This window comes from Mastomys coucha, chromosome X (genome assembly GCF_008632895.1).
Source record: "Mastomys coucha isolate ucsf_1 chromosome X, UCSF_Mcou_1, whole genome shotgun sequence".
NCBI lineage: Eukaryota > Metazoa > Chordata > Mammalia > Rodentia > Muridae > Mastomys > Mastomys coucha.
Genome location: NC_045030.1, coordinates 7,419,846 through 7,433,747, shown reverse-complemented (window position 1 = coordinate 7,433,747; position 13,902 = coordinate 7,419,846). Strand labels below are relative to the sequence as shown.

General features: G+C 37.1%; 1 protein-coding gene across 9 annotated transcripts in view; it reads right to left on the bottom strand.

Annotated features, from left to right (window-relative positions):
* Window positions 1–13,902, bottom strand: part of Usp9x (ubiquitin specific peptidase 9 X-linked) — a 138,204-nt gene that overhangs the window by 17,722 nt on the left and 106,580 nt on the right. For all 9 annotated transcript variants that reach the window (XM_031341951.1, XM_031342135.1, XM_031342079.1 and 6 more), the window contains 4 exons: window positions 12,482–12,704; window positions 9,611–9,831; window positions 6,225–6,415; window positions 1,267–1,440 (listed from right to left, as the gene is read on the bottom strand). In XM_031341951.1, the coding sequence (XP_031197811.1) occupies window positions 1,267–1,440; window positions 6,225–6,415; window positions 9,611–9,831; window positions 12,482–12,704 (809 nt within the window). The remainder of the gene's footprint in view (window positions 1–1,266; window positions 1,441–6,224; window positions 6,416–9,610; window positions 9,832–12,481; window positions 12,705–13,902) is intronic.

Here is a 13,902-nt window from a genome sequence, read left to right as displayed (position 1 = left end):
TGTGTAAGTTTGTGTGTCTGCCATGTATTGTATACCCATCAAGGCCAGAAAAGGGTGTTGTATCCCTTGGAGTTTGAATTGTGTGTCATGAGAACTAAACTTGGTTCTCTGGAGAGCAGCAAAAGCTTGTGACTGCTGAGCTCTAGTTTATTTTATGTTATTGAATAGCCAGTTCTTAAACAATAAGCCAGATCTCCAGTACTTCCAATTTTAAAGTATCACATATAGTAGTAACAGATTTCCTTATAGCACTGAAATAGAATGTTGGTGTGATTTGACAATCAGTAATGCATATTTAATATTTTATACAGAGGGAATGCATATAGATTGTTTTAGGTTAACTATGAGTATTATGTATCTGTACCATATGCATGACTACTGCCTGAGGAGGCAGAAGGTTGTCAGACCTGCCAAAACTAAGGTTACACATGGTTGGTGAGCCAACATGTATGTGCTCATAACTGAAATCCAGTCCTCTCTGCAAAAGCAGTCAGTGGTCTTAAGAATCTAGTCACCGCACCAGTCCCTTATTTAGCAATCTTTTTTCTTCTGTTTTTCGAGACAGGGTTTCACTGTATAGCCCTGGCTATCCTTGAACTCAGAAATCCGCCTGCCTCTATCTCCCAAGTGCTGGGATTATAGGCGTGTGCCACCACTGCCCGGCTATTTAGCTATTTTTAATAGGTATTCTAAACTTTTGTAATCTTCCTGCCTTAGGGACAAGCTACAGACAAGAGTTACTAAAAGCTCGTTTACTAAAAGTTCCTTTAAGATTAAAAACCATCATAACAACAAACAACAAAATATGTCGTTTTCCCCTTTACACACCGTAAGAATGATGATAATAGGTGTGTGGGGAAAAGATGGCAATAGTTGATATTGTTTTAAAAGTGATTATTTCATTAAAAAAAAATAACACCTGTAGCCGGTCATCCTCTAAACTTAGTGTGCCTACATTATCTAAATTCTAAGATAAAAGGCAAACTTGTAAGTAGCATCTCTAGTCATTATGTAAATTGTCATCTTACTGCCTTAGGAAAATATAAGAGAATTAAAAGTATGAAATAGTTAAGACATTAAAAGCACCAAAAGAAATCAAGTTATCTAACAAAACAAACAAAAAAAAACCATCTGACAGTACTCAGATATTCACTGTACTTATTCAGTTGTAGGAATTTAATATAGTGGCATATTCCATTTTCATATTAGCACTAGTAAGAATTTTATTCTTATTAGCATATAACAGTATTATATATTAGCACTTACCTATGTGGGCAGCCTTGGCAAATTTTCTGATCAGCAAAGGAACCTCCCAAGACTTTACTTAGCATAGCTGGATGCCCTAAGGCTTTTAAAGCTTCATCTAAACTATCCACCAACGAATTAAAGAACTCTAAAGCATCATGTTGTTCACGAAGATTGACAGGCTCACCCCAAAGCCTGAAAAATGAATGGAAGATAACATGTAACATGTGACAATCACAATTCAACATTTTGTTTTTTACAGTTGTGGGCAAGGCAATTATAATGACAGCATATTGAAACGACTACATGAACAAGTAGGAAACAATAGAAAAAAGGCAACACTTTATGTTCAGAGTATTGAGGGGGACCCATAGTAAAAGTAGTACTAAAGTGGCAAAGAATTGTCACAGAACTAATGATATGTTTGATATCTCTAAGAAAGGTGATGGCTTCAGATGGTGTGACATATACATGCATTTTGAACTCAGCTGTAGATGCCACTAAAATCAGATGGTAGATCTTATAGGGATGTTTTCACTAAGCATTTTGCCAAATTTTGGATTACAGACAAAAAGAATGTGTATGTCTACATTCATTAAGCTGATTTTTCTAAGTGAAAAAATAAAAGCTTGATTTATTCTATAGTTAATCTCTTTTCAGTGCTCTAAGGACTTAAGTTAGACAAACTAATTCCAAAACTATCATTCATACATATGTATAAAACACAAAATGAGAACAGCCATTGCTTCAGCCCAGGTTCTGATGGAATCTACATGTGACATTGTATTCATAGAATAATACACACAGAGGGCCTAAGTGAATTCTTTCCAAGAGATTATGACAAATGAACTTTATATATGCCACAGTACTACTCAATATTTCTTGAATGTAGCAAATACCATCACATATTTTAGACAAAAAGCCCCACACATAGCAACGTTAAAGAAAAAAATCAGACTTATTATTTGTTATATTATTGGAAATACTACTAGTTTTTTTCTATTTACTTTCAAGCTATAACACAGTTCACCATACTTTGAAACACATATGTCAGGGGCTGGCAAGATGGCTCAGCAGTTAAGAGCACTGACTGCTCTTCCGAAGGTCCTGAGTTCAAATCCCAGCAACCACATGGTGGCTCACAACCATCCATAATGAGATCTGACACCCTCTGCTGGTGCGTTTGAAGACAGCTACAGTGTACTTAATTATAATAATAAATAAATCTTAAAAAACAAACAAACAAACACATATGTCCCTTACAACAGAGACATCTGTTAAGACAGCAAGGTACCAGTTCTTATCATGAGTTATCAAGTGAAAAGATGCTCATGCATGTGCAATTAGATGCCTACAACATAAGCTTTTCTTACTCTCCTCCAAGTTTAATCTGAATATAATTGCAAAGAACCAATCATAGAAACCTAACTATGAGGATTACTACTAGATGGAGCAATAAACACCAAGTACGTTAAGAAGAGATAAAATACCTAACATTGTGGCACATACCTATAATCTCAGTATTCAGGTAGCTGAGGCAAGAGGATTCTGATTTCAAGGCTAGGCTGAGCTGGGCTATACACAAGTCTCAAATAACAAAAAATTTCAAAATACCAAAATCTAAGTCACAAAACAAAATACAAGAAGGAAAACTATAATCAAGAGACAAATTTCAGCATAAAGTGTGCAATTCTCAGAACAGGAATAGATAGATATTTTGGATTTAGAAGTCATAGATAGGCATAACAGGATGAATAGTCTGAGAAGAGGAAGGGTGGTGTTTCTGGTTGATAAGACTGAATAAAGTGGTACATACAAGCTCCCAGTATCAACTAAGTAGGGGCTTACTTAGGGTATATAAAAAACTGCACTTGTTCTTGTGGCTGGGAGTATTAAATAGGGTTTCTCTGTATAGCCCTGGCTGTCCTGTGGTGGTATGCACCACCACTGCCCGGCTTTAAAAAACAATTCTTTATAGGGAACAACGAAAAAAAAAAAAAAAAAATGAAGGGAGCCTCACTCTACCAGAAGCATGGGGAAGACAGGCAACTCTCTAGTTCTTTCTGTCATCTGCCTAGAGGTCCCTTGAAGGAGTTGTGTTTTCCACTGCTAGAGATGGGATTACAGCCCTTGGGCATGCTAGGCAAGTGTGTGATATTACTTAACTGTATCCCCTACACCCTGAAGTAGCACCCTGAAGTAAGCACTTATTTAAACAATAAAACACTATATATTGCTATGAAGAGTACAGTGGCTTTTTTTCTTTTTCTCTTTTATTAAAGACGGGGTTACTGTGTAGCCTTTAGCTGTCTGGAACTGACTATGTAGATCAGGCTGGGCTCAAACTCTGCCTCTGTCTCCTGATTGCAGGGATTAAAGGCATGTAGCATGCCTTTAACATGCCTTGAATCCCAGCACTTGGGAGGCAGAGGCAGGTGGATTTCTGAGTTTGAGGCCAGCCTGGTCTACAGAGTGAGTTCCAGGACAGCCAAGGCTACACAAAGAAACCCTGTCTGGAAAAAAACAAAGCAAAACAAACAAACAAACAAAAAACCCCAAGCACTATATAATCAACCTCCTAGAGCAGTACATTTATGCTGTCTTTATTGTAAAACTATAGGAAACATGATATGGATAGCAAAACAGTTGGTGAAGCAGTGTCTCACCATCTATATAAGCTAGAGACTGTTTTCACCAAATGATTATTATAAAAAGAGCAAGCCTGGCCCTGTCTATTCTTATTCCTTCTGTTCATGGTTTTTCTCCTACATACAATCTAGCAATGTTAGGCCTCTATCACCACCATTAACAAAAGGCAATCAATGAAATCTTCCTCCTTCAAATGTTCAATCTTGGATTTGAAATCATCAAAACTGCTCTAAATTAACATGTTCTCTCGATAGATTAACAGCTAGAAGAATTTCACTGTATAAGTTGAATAATATGATTGCTGCTACCATCAGAGAAGAGGCAGAAAAATGCATGTACCAATTCCTCATGGAGGTAAAACTGTAGGCACACCACCCATGAAGTAGCCGTGCCTATCTCCTCCATAAAACCAAATATGCTAATCTGATCAAGCCTCTAGATCTCACTGGGTACCTTAAAGAACATGCAGGAGAAAAAGAGAAAATACTATTTACAGTATATGGTTTTCACATGGCTTCTGATTTGGGGAAAATTATTTGAGATAATAGGAAAGTTTAAATGCTGAGTATATTCAATACCAAGGGATCTTTAAAAAGCACAGTAATAGATTCATTATGTTTTAAAACAAAGACACAAAATGAAGTATTTATAGGTGAAATTATTATCTGTGATTTGTCTCAAAAGAATTCAGAAAACTAGTAGGAAGGAATATATGTTCCTATGATTCTATTGTATATGCATCAGATATTTTTATAATTAAGGTAGCTATGTTTTAAAGAGACTAAAGGAGGCTAGAAAAGATTTGTTCTTGTAGAAGATATGGCTAAGTTCCCAGCATCCACACAGCAGCTAGGAACCATTTGTAATGCCAATTGCAGAGGATTCAACTCCCTCTTCTGGCCTCTAATGGCACCAGGCATTAATGTGGTGCATAGACATACATATAGGCAAAAAACCCATATGAATAATTTTTTGACTGGACACGGTGGTGTATGCCTTTATTCTAACACTCTGGAAGCAGAGGCAGGAGGACATCTGTGAGTTTAAGGTTAGTCTAGTCTACAAAGTCAAGTTCCAGGACAGTCGGAGAGTCAGAGAGACAGGACAGTCAAAGAGCTGTGGTTTTCAACCCGTGGGTTGTGATCCCTTTTGCAAACCTTTATCTTCAAAAATATTTACAATTCATAACTAACAAAACTATAGCTATGAAGTAGCAATGGAAATAATTTTATGGTTGGGGGTTACCACAACATGAGGAACCTTATTTAAGGGTTGTAGCATTAGGAAGATTGAGAACCACTAGAGACCCTGTGTCTCAAAAATCAAAACAAACAAAACTCAAATGTAGTGGTGTTTTTTTTTTGTTGTTTTTGTTTTTTTGTTTTCCCTCCGAGACAGGGTTGGTTTCTCTGTATAGCCCTGACTGTCCTGGAACTCACTCTGTAGACCAGGCTGGCTTTGAACTCAGAAATCCACCTGCCTCTGCCTCCCAAGTGCTGGGATTAAAGGCATGTGCCACCACTGCCCAGCAAACGTAGTGGTTTAAATGAGAATGTTCCTCCCATACACTCATGTATTTGCATGCTTAGTCCGTAATTAATCAACTGTTTGAAGAATTAGGTAAAGTGGTTCTTACCTGTGGGTCATGACCCCCTCCCCAGATTACAGATTGGATATTTACAATTTATAATAGCAAAAATATAGTAATGAAGCACAAGTGAAAATAATTTCCTGGCTGGAGTCACAACATGAGGAACTATAATAAAGGGTTGCAACATTAGGAAGATTGAAAAGTCAGTGAATTTAGAGATGTGCCCTTGTTGAAGGTTTATGTAGCTAGGTGGGCTTGAGGTTTCAGAAGCTAAACTAGGATCAGTATGTTTCTCTGCCTGCTGCCTATGGATTAGGATGTAGAGCTCTCAACCATGCCTGTTCTGCTTCCTACCGTGATGATAATGGACTGGCCCTCTGAAACTGTCACTTTTATAAGCAAGTCACTTTTATAAGAATTGCTTGGTCATGGGGTCATCTCAGCAACAGAACAGTAACTAAGTCATCATTAAAGAAAGAGACTAAAGAATGCTATCCCTGTATGTATCAAAATATCACATAGTATACCATAAATCTGTTCAATTTTTAATGTCAAAAATTAGCAAAACCAAAAAAAAAATTCTTCACTATGGACATTTTCATGCTCAAAACAAAGAAGAAAGTCCAAGGATAGAGTATTACTATTGCTTTAAAACTGAACATAAAGCTATCTTTAGATACACATTTTAGGAATATGAGGTATTTATTAAGAGATGTGTTTTATTCCATTCATACTTTACCTGAACTGTTTCCAAAATCCTCTGGGCACATAGTATTGTAGTCGAGAAGCAGCTAAATGACCAAAGATAACCTGAAGGTGTCTTAGAACACCAATATTGTACTCTTTCCTGTCTTCTGTTTTACTCAATGGTGGTTTGTCTTCAAATTGTTGAGGATATCCAAACACATCATCCCTGGGATCAACATTGCTCTAGAAACCAAAAAGGTATTATTAATGAGCTAATCAGAGTTTAGTAAAATATGTTAATAAATTCCAGTTAGTGAACATACACTTTGACTTTGTTTCCAAGTACTTAATTTTCAAAAGGTGTATACATTTAATTTACAGCTAGTGTTTGTTCCTGACATTTCACATAAGTGAAAATATAGACATTAATAGTTGTATAAAAATGAAGCTGAGCTCACCTTAACATTACATAGAAAAAACAACTCAATCTAGCTCAAAGTTAGAGCTAAAGCAATAAAACCAAACTTGAAGGCAAAAATTTCAAAGATATTGTAGCTGGTAACAATTTCTTACTATGTATCAAAGGTACAAACAAGTTGGATCTCAAGAAAATGAAAAACTTTTATGAAAATATACTGCCAAGAGAGGCAGTGTGGGAGGAAAATGGGAAAAAAAAATTACTTAACTAATGAGGAAGTAGAATCCTGAATAGAAAGTAAACACACTATTCAAGATTTAAAATTACAAAAAGCTGGCAAGTTTTTAATACTAGCACTTAGGAGGAAGACTTCTGTGAGTACCAGGCCAATCTGGTCTACATAGCAAGTTGTAGGACAGCCAAAACTACATATATAGACACACTGTTTTGAACAACAACAACAAAAAAAAGCAGAAAGATTTAGTGAGTTTTTGTTCAAAAATGTTCTACTTTAAAGTCAACTAGATTACCTACTATACTAAGAACTAAAAGCAGGGTCTAAGAGATTTCTGTATATTCATTTTCATGGCAGCAATATTCACAGTAGCTAAAGCGAGAAAGCAATCCAAGTGTCTGTTACAGATGAAAAGGATAAACAAAGGATTATCCAGCTGGAAGGAGGAGGCTCACTAGTTCCAGGTTTGTCTACACTATTCTTATCAAAAGCAAATCTAGTTAACCACAGAAGAGCAAGTACTGTATGATTCCACTTATATAAAGTACTCAGAGGAGTCAAATTCATAGATTAAAAAAGCAGTTGTCAAGTTTGGGAGGAGTTATTTAATGGGCAAAGTTTCACTTTTGCGAGATAAAAATACTTCCAGGTAGTAAAGCTGCACAACAATAAGTACAATTTATAGTATTTAGCTGTACAATAAAACATAGTTTTAAAAATCAGGTGCATTTAGACCTTGGAAAACAAGTAGTAAAGCTGATCATCACAGCATGTGCCTTGAATCCCAGCTACTAGGACCAGCCCAGAAGAAGGTAATGGGCAACCTGGGAAACATAGACAGAACCTTAAGTTAAACAAAAGCAAATAGTGGTAGAAGGTATAACATGAAAATTGCCAAGGTTCAAAATTTTGAGAGCTACAGAGGAAAATTTACAGTTCAGTGGAAATCTTGTATTTGAAACCTTTAATATAGGAATAAACCTAACCAGGTTTTGGATGTAAGCACCCCTTATGAAGCTTTGGTAGAAAGTAAAAATACTCAGGTCCCAATCCCTGGATCATCTAAGTCCAGTAGGACCGGGGAAGAGTTGTTTAAGAAGCCCCAGAGGTGGTAAGCATTTTCTACAGAATGAGTCCAATTTTGCTGAATGAAAGGAAGAAGAAATATCTAAAAATACTTATGACAACAAGAATACAACTCATAGCCGGGTGGTGGTGGTGCATGCCTTTAATTCTAGCACTTGGGAGGCAGCGGCAGGTGGATTTCTGAGTTTGAGGCCAGCCTGGTCTACAGAGTAAGTTCCAGGACAGCCAAAGCTCCACAGAGAAACCCTGTCTTGAAAAACAAAACAAAACAAACAAAAACAAAAAAAAATACAACTCATGGGATTCTAACACTACAAACAGGGATAAACAAAACAGTAAAAAACACAGACACAGGGTGTGGGCACAAACAAGATCCAACTTCAGTACTGCTACATTCTCTTCTTTGAAAAGCCACAGGGTTATCAACCTGTTGCTACCACTTACATTTCTGCCCATTGCTTTATTCTGCTTTGGCTACTTTTCAGGAAGCTTAAACTTTTGTCACAAGATCATGTAAACAGTATTTGAAATAGGTAAGAGTTCTTTTTTTTAAGTAGGAAGAGATAAGACTTGGGGGAAAATATAAGCATAAGCAAAAGGGAACAAGCACAGATAAAAGTGAAAAACTTAGCCTAGTGTGGTGGTGTACACTATAACTCTATCACCTGAGAAACTGAAGCTGGACACCTTCAGAGGCCAGCTTGGACATCATAGCAAGACTATCTCAAAAAAAATCACAGAAGCAAAAAAAGGGGGAGAGGGGAGAAGTGTGGCCCAAGACAATTCTTCCTCCAAAATATGGCTCAGAAAGGACAAAAGGTTGGCCATCATTGATTTAAACTAGTTAAATTTCAAATTCGATCAAACACTACTTTTAAAAAGATGGATACTTTGTAGCTGCTGTAATGGAGACCACAAAGAGGTAGCCCAAGTGGGAGAGGCTGTGCCAACTTTTAAACATATTTTTGACAGTCTTAGGAAGGAAACCACAACACAATCATATCTTCATATCCACTAACATATCTGTGGGTTGACAATGGTAAATTGATTCTGTACCAAATATGTCCAGACTTTTAAAAAAAGATTTATTAATTATTATATGTAAGTACACTGTAGCTGTCTTCAGACACACCAGAAGAGGGCATCAGATCCAATTACAGATGGTTGTGAGCCACCATGTGGTTGCTGGGATTTTAACTCAGGACCTCTGAAAGAGTAGTCAGTGCTCTTAACCACTGAGCCATCTCTCCAGCCCCATGACTTTTAAAAATCATTACTTCTGGCCGGGTGATGGTGGCTCACGCCTTTAATCCCAGCACTTGGGAGACAGAGGCAGGCGGATTTCTGAGTTTGAGGCCAGCCTGGTCTACAGAGTGAGTTCCAGGACAGCCAGGGCTATACAGAGAAACCCTGCCTCGAAAAACCAAAAAAGAAAAAAAAATCATTACTTCTTAGGTATGACACTGTATGAGGCATCATATGTAATCTACAGATGACCTAAAAATTATATAAAAAGATTTGTGTAGGTTCCATTCAGACTACTTGTATATTGGCAAATTTTGACATATTGGGGTGAGGGTTTTTGGAAGGGAATCCTGTGGAAACTGGTGACTGTACTTATCCCCTCGATATCCAATGAGAGAATGGTATCTGTTATCAGAATTTCACACAAAGAATAGAAGTAACAAAAGAAATTTACCTCATTGTCTTGCTTCTCATCCCCAGACATATCATCATCTACATCACTACCGGTGCCTTCAATTGCAAGAATACCGTTCCTGATAGAGGGAATCATATAGAGTTGCTGAATCACAGAATTCATGTAGCAAGTAGCACCAGCATTTTTCAGGCCCACAAATCCTTTTGGTGGGCGTGGTCCAACAGGTGGCAGGTATTCCCACTCAGTAAGTGCTTCACAAGCTGAAAAAGAAAGAAGAGTTTTACAGCACAAGCAGAAATGATTTTGTGCTTTAAGTTCTCTTAAGCTGACAAAACAGAAACACTACTACCTGAGCAGTCATAGGAGGCAGGGCTTGCTCTTACTTGGCATTTCTCCATTAATAAATGTATTTAAGATAGCAATCCATGAGCTGGAGAGATGGCTCAGCAGTTAAGAGCACTTACTGCTCTTCCAGAGGTCCTGAGTTCAATTCCCAGCAACCACATAGTGGCTCATAACCATCTGTAATGGGATCCGATGCCCTCTTCTGGCGTATCTGAAGATTAGCTACAGTATACTTACATTCATAAAATGAAATCTTTTAAAAAAAAGACAGCAACCCATACCAATGCAGGCTCCTTCACCTACCACTCTATGTTCCTGTTTGTGTGTTTGTAAGACAGTGTTTCACATAGCCAAGGCCTGGAACTATCACTGTAACCGAGGATGATATTCAACTTAAGATCCTCCTGTTTTTATATATTTTTACAGCAACCCCCCCCCCCCCAGTGCTGGGATTATAGGTATGGAACACCATGCCTAGTTTATGGAATACTGGGTATCAAAGCCACTGCTCTGTGTATGTCAAGCATGCACTCTACCAACTGAGCCACATGCCAACTCCCACAAACCCCACTATTTTTAACCTGGTGTTGCTCCTGTGGCAGTCTCTAATATATTCACATGAGATGGCATACAGCTAACCTTTTGTTGTTAGAGTTGGTGTTATTATCTGTACTATCCAGTCACTATTTATTTTTTGGAAAAGTATTTTCATTTATATGTGTGTTTGTATATACATGTATGAACAGAGGCTAGAGATATGTGTAGAACCCCTGGAATTAGAGTTAAAGTATTTGTAAGCCACCCAATGTGGGTTCTGAGAACCAACCTCAGGACCTCCTCTTTAATAGCAACGAACATTCTTAACCACTGAGCCATCTTTCCAGCCCATTATTAACTTTTAGTTTATATGCACAACAACATGTGGTGGTTGGTCAGCTTTAATGAAATTATTATGTTTGTGGTTTCAATAATCCCCCAAAGCTACCTGGGTTTATGTCCTTTTCTGATACTTGCAAATAAGGTTAAAATTAGGTCTGCTTATATGCAGAGTGCTATTTTGAACCACACAGTGGATATGAAAGTTTGCTGAGAATAGGAGATATACTTACTAAACATATCCTTATGTTTCTGTACCTAGCATAAAGCTAGAAATATAAATACCATTTTCTAGAGGGCCAGCTAAATGAATGACAATAATACTGAAGTGAAAGGTTTATAGCCAATAGATGAATAGGTATACCACTTATGTGTTGAACAAGGAATAATGACAGCAATATCAAATAGAAAGCAAAGCAAAGAATATCAGGGGGGTTGAGGGATGGAGTTTCAGCAGATAAGAATATTGGCTGTTTTTTTTCCAGAGGAACTGAATACACAGAGAAGATGACAAGAAAAATTTGAACTACGATAAGAACTATGAATGTCAAAAAAGGCCAAGGAAACAGATAGGTAAAAATGTACTTTTTAGTATATCTCTCTTTAGCACTTGTTTGCTTTGCTTTTATTTTATTTTATTGCAAAGTCTTGGTATGAAGACCTGGTTGTCCTGCAATTTGCTATGGAGATCAATGTAGTTTTTTTGAATGACATGGATATTATAGTTCTGGGCATTTAACTTTGCTCCTAGTCTGTGGCACTGTTTGGGTAAGTTTAGGAAAGTGTGGCCTTGTTGGGAGAAGTATATTACTGGGGGCAGGCTCTGAGGCTTCAAAAGTTATATGCCATTTCCAGTTTATTCTGTTTCCTGCTTGCAGCTCCAGGTTGTCAGCTCTGCTGTTCCTGCCATGCCTACCTGCTGTCATGCTTCCTTGCTGAAACAATGACAGAAAACAGCAGCCCAAGTAAACCCATCTTTCTGTAAGTTGACTTGCTTGCTGTGTTTTATAACAGTAATAGAAAATTAACTGATAGAAACAGGTTAACTTCAAACTCATAGCAACCTTTCAAGGTACTAGGATTACAGGTGTGTACTGACATACTCAATTTATACTTAAATACCACCCCCATCCTGAGACAGGATATCTCTGTATAGCCTGTCTGTCCTAGAACTCACTCTGTAGACCAAGCTGGACTCAAATTCACAGAGATCCACCTGCCTCTGCCTTCCCCAGTGCTGGGATTACAGGTGTGAGCCATCCCCCTCCCCAACATACACACAAAAAAATCTTTAATATGCAAAATTGTTTCACTCAAAAGAAAAACTCTCCATTAAGCTAAAAAAATTTTCACCTCACTACATTTAAACTTGCTAGGACATAGATGACAGCTTCAAAAAAACAAAATGTGGAGGTATTTCTTAGTGAGGGCCTGGAAGGTTTTCTGAGTCAAGAGATTTAGGCTTTGGTTACATTTACTGACTACAATGGAGATAGGCTGCATTTCGATTTAAAAGGTAACATTTAATTTACTAAATACTTGTACCCGTACAACCACTTATGTTCTTATATCTATTTGCTAAAAATCCTAGACTAGTTACTACCAAAATATGACTTAAAGATATTTATAAAAAGAGCAAACAATTTAAAACAAGATCATCACTACAACCATATATTTTAAAGTACTTACTAGTTATTGCTGTACCAATGTAATACATTTCAGTCAAAGAATCTACTATCTGTTTGAGGTTCCTCACACAGCCAACAGCTAATGCCACAAGTAACTCAAAACCAGCATTGATTGTGGCTGGTGAACCACACACAGGAATGGCCTGCTCAGCAGGGAGTTCTCCATTTCTCATATACTGCAGATAAACATTGGATGCAGGAAAGATGAAATCGTCGATTAATTCCTAAACAGTTAAAAGAAAGGATTAAATATTAGCAATGACATACTCTGGAAAGAGAAATATTTGTCTTAGAATTTCAGACTTTAAGCCTTATCATTACAGAAAATTTATGTGGGTTTTCTAGTAAAAATATTCTACTTTTACCTATTTCCCACTTTTACCTATTTACTTAATTTCTTGGTAGGTCTTTTTTTAAAGTATAAAGATATAACTGATTGCTGGAGTACTTAACAATTTATATTTTATATTTATTCCATTTTTTTTGAGACAAGAGGGTAAACTTGCTAGGACCTAGATGACAGCTTCAAGGACAGTCATGTAGCCCTGGCTGTCCTTCAGCCGGAGAGCCCTGTCCCTAGATCTATATTTTACATTTACTTTAAAAGCCAAGTGGATATCTATAGAAGCCAATTTTGAATAAAATTATACTAAAATGACAATTTTTGTCTGAATTACCCAGTTAAAAAACACATCAAAGAATTGTCTTATAAAACAGACTGCCAGGTATGGTGGTACATGCCTTTAGTTCTAGTATTCAGTAGGCAGAGGCTGGCAGATCTCTGTGAATTATAGGATAGTACAAACTACGTAGAGACTGTCTTAAAAAAGAAAAAAAAAACAAAATCAAAAAATTATTCTTAGGAACAGTTCAAATTTTTCAGAAAAGAAAAACTAAGTGGCACTTATATTTTATATGCATATAATACGTATAAACATGCAATGGTTACTGGAAGACACTAGCTAGTACTTTATATTATCTAAACAAACATTGTAACCTTGGTAAAGATTCTTAAAAGGCTGGTTTTATCTATTTCCAATTTTCTGAGGAATCTCCAGAGTGGCTATACCAGTTTGCAATCCCACCAACAATGGAGGAGCGTTCCTCTTTCTCCACATCCTCACCAATATATGCTGTCACCCAAGGTTTTGATCTTAGCCATTCTGATTGGTGAAAGGTGGAATCTCAGGGTCGTTTTGATTTGTATTTACCTGATCAATAAGGACTTTGAAAATTTCTTTAAGTGCTTCTCAGCCATTCGAGATTCCTCTGTTGTGAATTCTCTAGTTTAGTTCTATACCTCATTTTTTGATTGAGTTGTTCGGGTTTTTTGGTGGTTAGTTTGAGTTCTTTATATATATTGGATATTAGCCCTCTATCGGATTTGGGATTAGTGAAGATTTTTTTCCCCTGCCCGCAGGT